Consider the following 4,789-nt stretch of genomic DNA (forward strand, 5'->3'; position numbering starts at 1 on the left):
GAGGGGCAATAACCCCCTCTTTTCCCTAAAGCCATCTCTCTGCAATTAGCTCGGCCTCGGCTCAGCTCCCTCCGCCCACGCAGCGAGGACAGACGTTGCCAGCAACCAGTTAAGTCTCTTCTACTTCATTTTTATTTCAAGTCAGAGCACGTCGGCTCTGCCTTCACCAGTGCTGGGGGTGGGAGGAACAGGTGCAGGAGAGCACAGGGAGAGGCATCAAGAGTAGCCAGAGCCCAAGCGCTGCCGGACTCCGACTCCGAAGCAGCTACGTGCTCCTTCTTTCTGAGCAAACTCAATCCTGGCTGTGAGGCCCCCCCATTCCCCCCCTGTGCAATGCAATCGGTGTGCGAGGAAAGAGCCCATCTGGAAGGGGCATCCCAAACAAACCACACACCCCCCCCTACCTCCCCACCAACTCGTTCCTCAGCCCCACGCTCCCAGGGGGAAGCTCATCTCTCTTCATCCCAGCTGCAGGCAACCTGCGGGGCAAGCTGTGCCAGGAGGCCCCAGGTGTGGATATGGTTATCTGCACCCCACATGTGGGCTCCAGCTCTGTGCAGCTGAGACCACGCTCCCCAGGAGCTGCCCAGCATGGCTATTACCAGGGAAATGCAGCCTCACCTGCCTGCAGTGCAGAGGGGAACACCGCGAGACTAAACTGAAGAGACCCGCTGGGCAGTGGCCAGCCCCTAGGGGCTTCAAGGAAAGCCTTCCTCCATCGTGCTGGACGTCAGCCAGCGTATCGCACCCTGCCCCGGGCTGGGGACATGCCAAGAACACCGAGCCTCGCTGGCACTGCCACCTAAGCCCTGCTACTGCTCCGGTCAGAGAGCAAAGGCCACGGGAACAACAAACACAGGTTTCACTAACCACTAGATCTCTTCTCTGAAGAGAAGAGCGATGCAAACAGAGTGCCTGGGACATCAAGGACAGTCGGGAGTCAGCAAGGAGAGAACACATGAGCCTCGGACACCACAGAGCCTGGGACAAGGCCGTATTCCCAATCCCGCCAGCCTGGACATCCCTCTGGCTCAGCAGCAGTCCCTCTTCCAGCAAGGGCTGCAGGTCCCAGGGAAGGCGGGCGAGGTTGCTCGAGCCGTTTACTGCATCTCACGCCGTCCGCCCAAGGGCTCAGCTGGCTCATCTGGGCTGTCCGAGTGGGTGTCGTCCATGCCGAAGTCGCTCCAGTACGGGAAGGTCTCTAGGCAGCTCGGACCCTGCGGGCTTCCCAGGCCAGCACAGCTGGAAAAGAGAGAACGGATCAGAGAGGAGAAGGGATCCGGGGAAGATGCAGGGCCCGAGGTGCCCACATGCCTCTAAGTCAACCGCTGCCTCCTTGGCACAACCCTTTCTGCGCAGCAGAGTCTGCTTCCCCTCCGAACAGCCCCACCGCAGCCCTCAGCTTCCAGCCAGCTCAGCCACTGAAGCAGCCGCTCACCCTTGCACGCAAGCTCAGAGCAGGAAAGGGGAGGAGACGGCCACCAGCGAGAGGCAGAGCTGAAAGGGAGGCACGAAGCCACACTGCCTGGGTACCTACCCATGAGCCTGGGCTGCTGCGCTCCCTCAAACCCCTTCCTTAAACCAGAAGGGCTCTATTTAAAAACAGGTCTCTCGCTGGAGTTCAGACACCTCTTTCTTCCTGCTATTTGAAAACCAAGATGAAGAAACATGGGCACTGGGTGATGCAGGCGGCCAGACACGGCCTCCTTCTTAGCAGGTAAATACCTCATTTGAGGGGCAGGGGAACCCAGAGCATCTCTGCCAGGCACTCCGAGCCTGCCGCAGGACTCAAACACACAGGTGATGTCCGTGCTTGTTCAAGTTCTTGCAGGGAGCTGCGGCAGTGGCAGACTGAGGATGCGCTCCTCTCCCAGCAGGTCAGCTGCCTCCCCAGGCATAGAAAACCCTCGATGGGCTGCAGGGGCGGGTAGCCACCCCACAGGGAGATGCCCCATTAATTCCCCAGCACACAGCAAGCACTCTGAAGCTCTGATGGGCATGAGGAATTGCAGAACCCACTCACGCTGCGAGGATGAAGGCAAGACGCACAGAGAGCCTGAGCTCTGAAAGCCTCCAAAGGCTCCTTGCTCCCTAGAGATTAAGGGAGGGAAGCAGCCGAAGACCTTTGTAAATCTCAGCTTAAGTTCTTCTGAGAGACTCGAGCTCTTTTCTGCTAAGCCTTGGCCATAGCCAGCACAGGTCACCCTCCCAGGCAGCCTGGAGGGCAGGACAGGAGGCCACCGGTGAGAGCCCAAGTTGTCCAGCTCCGATTGCCTGACCCCCAGGAATCCTGCCCGTTTGGTGTGCAGGGCCAGGGAACATGAGCTCAACTTCATTCCCCCAAAAGACTGTAGCAAGGATGGGACAGGGAAATTCAAAAAGCATTCAGGGGTCTCTAGAAAGCCTGGCAGCTCCTCTTATTTCACAGCAGAGGCTGTTTGCTACTGGTGAAAGTCCCTTGCACAGGCACCAACCATTCCAAATCAGGCCGTAGCCAGACCCCCAGCTGTAAGCACTGGCAAGGGGAGGTCAGGCAGCAAGTCACCGGCTGCCTCAGAGCACTGCCAGGAGCCAGGCCTGCTCCTGCCGGCACGCAGCAGCTCCAGGCTCAGCAAAGGAGCTGGAGGCTGCCCCGCTGGCAGCACCCCCGGGCCCGGTTCTTCCCTGCCTGCATTACCTGCCGTGCAGGTCCCCTCCCGGCAGCAGCGCAGGACGGGTCTCTTCCTCCTGCACCCAGCCGCAGTTGGACATGGCATAGTGCAGGATGGCTTCTGTCACCGTCTGCGAGCCCTGGCCTTGCACGCACGCCTCTATCTCGGGTACTGAGAGCTGGCTCTGCAGGAAAAGGTGCAGCCGGCTGTCGGAGAGGAGGACCACGTTCTGCACGACCCTGGGCACAGAGAGAGGAGGGTGAGCGAGGCAGGAGCACAGAGCGTGCTGAGCCCTGCCCCACCAATGGCTCATGTGCCCCAAAACGAGGGTGACCATCGACAGCTCTACTGTCACCTCACAGCCAGCAAGACTGGAGCAGCGTGTCCTCTCCCTCCATCCAGCCCTCACAAACGCTCTACTCACTTCTCCAGGAATTGCTGCAGCCCTTGTCTTCGCTTCTCGATGAACTCATCCGTGCTGCCTACGAAGAAGGTGGATTTCCCGGGCAGCTCTGGGACAGGCCTGCAGGCAGAGAGCAGAGGCAGCAGTTCAGGGTCAGATCATCCCAGCACCAGAGCACGGAGACACAGGGGCACTGTGGCAGCAGCAACCAGGACCCTGCTTCCCGCAGAGGTGGATCCCAGGAGCTCAGGTATCCCGTGTTCGTGTCTGGAGTTTCTATCCGCATCTGTTCTGAGTTCATGTGGGTCTCCCAGGGCAATGGGAAACAGTGTCTAGCTGCAGGAGGGGGAAAGGAGGGAGAACAAGGCATGCTTACACCAAGCCAGCATTCTTCTGGAGCTGCCTCCTCAGCCACACGAATTCACGGTACCGGCGCCGCACGCATGAGGTCTTGGCAGTAAAGGCCTTGCTGTTGGTCTGCAAAAAAAACCCACCATGGAAATAATCTGCGTGATTGAGGGGCAGCAAGGCAGAGAAGGGCAGGATCTCACCTGCACAGACCCCTGAGCTCAGTGACCAAGGGATCCCCTCGAAGCACTGGGCTTTAGGGAGCACTGGGGGACCTGAAAGTGCCTAGAAAAGGCCTCAGACCCACCCAGAGACAGCGTAGAAGGAGGGATGGGCTGCTGAGGGTTCCCCCTTCATGGCTCCTTCCATCCCCGCTCAGCACAGCCAGACGTGGCCGGACAACTCCGCTCATGAGCCTCACATATGGCACGACCCAGCTCTGCAGCTCACCCCTCTCTCTCAGCCGCAACTCACATGGAGGAAGATTTTATAATCCACATAGGAGTTCCAGGAGCCTTCGTTCTGCACCCGGGGGTCCTGAACACGCACCGTGGTCAGCTCCTACGGCACAAACACTGCCTGAGTGGGGGGAGGCAGTGCTCACTGCCCCGCGCCAGCCTCACCCCCTTCGCAGGGCTCAGAGGGGCTCCCGGGAACAGGTACCCAGGGCCACACTGCCTTGTCCGGCCGTCCTGCGCCCAGGGCAGCGCAGACACCTCCAGCATTTCCTATCCCTGTCACCAGCTGCCCCTCAGCTCTGCCCCACGGATCCTCCCCAGCGTGCAGCACCTCTCACCCCTCGACACAGCGCTCAGCCAAGACCAACCCGCTCCAGCGCTGCCAAACTGCAGCCAGGAACAGATAAAACCCGTTATCAGAAAGGGTCTTACTTCCTCTCGGTTCTCCAACATCCTAGAGCCTGAGCCCAGCGGGAAACATCTGTACAGAGAAAAAGAGGATTTAGTAAGACAAGATCAACACATCAGGGTCTCCCATGTACCCTGCATCCCCCCAGGCACCTCACACCTCTGTCCCATCCTGCAGGCACCTCTCCAGCCCCCATGTCCACACTCAGCTGCGCTCCCCGATCCTCTCCCCGCAGTCACCACAGAATAAAGAGGGCGCATTCAAATCCAGCAGCCCACAGGAGAGAGAGCATCCAGCATTAATCTCCCATGTGCTCCTGACCCAACGTGGCCTATTGGGCTCTCACTGGGTTGTGCTGGAGAGCGTGCCCTGACCAGAGCCGGAGCCTGCAGCACCTCTTTCCTCCACGGCTCCTCTTCACGTCACTCCTGCCCACAGGGGATCCTGCAGCCTTCTGGAACAGCACTCGAAAATCCCCGGATCACAGACAGAGGCGAGCAGGGCTCCCAGCTCAGACAGG

The 4,789-nt window shown here is 59.7% G+C and overlaps 1 protein-coding gene across 1 annotated transcript; it reads right to left on the reverse strand.

The window, feature by feature from the left end:
• Nucleotides 1–802: 802 nt before the first annotated feature.
• SNX11 (sorting nexin 11) lies at nucleotides 803–4,337 on the reverse strand. The gene is made up of 6 exons (XM_009702209.1): nucleotides 4,293–4,337; nucleotides 3,877–3,963; nucleotides 3,431–3,531; nucleotides 3,076–3,174; nucleotides 2,678–2,890; nucleotides 803–1,242 (listed from the first exon to the last, which is right to left on the reverse strand). Exons 1-6 carry the CDS (start codon nucleotides 4,311–4,313, stop codon nucleotides 1,101–1,103), a joined length of 663 nt encoding a protein of 220 aa, XP_009700511.1. The 5' UTR covers nucleotides 4,314–4,337; the 3' UTR covers nucleotides 803–1,100.
• Nucleotides 4,338–4,789: the final 452 nt, after the last annotated feature.

The sequence above is a fragment of the Cariama cristata genome, unplaced genomic scaffold, assembly GCF_000690535.1.
Source record: "Cariama cristata isolate BGI_N322 unplaced genomic scaffold, ASM69053v1 scaffold32736, whole genome shotgun sequence".
NCBI lineage: Eukaryota > Metazoa > Chordata > Aves > Cariamiformes > Cariamidae > Cariama > Cariama cristata.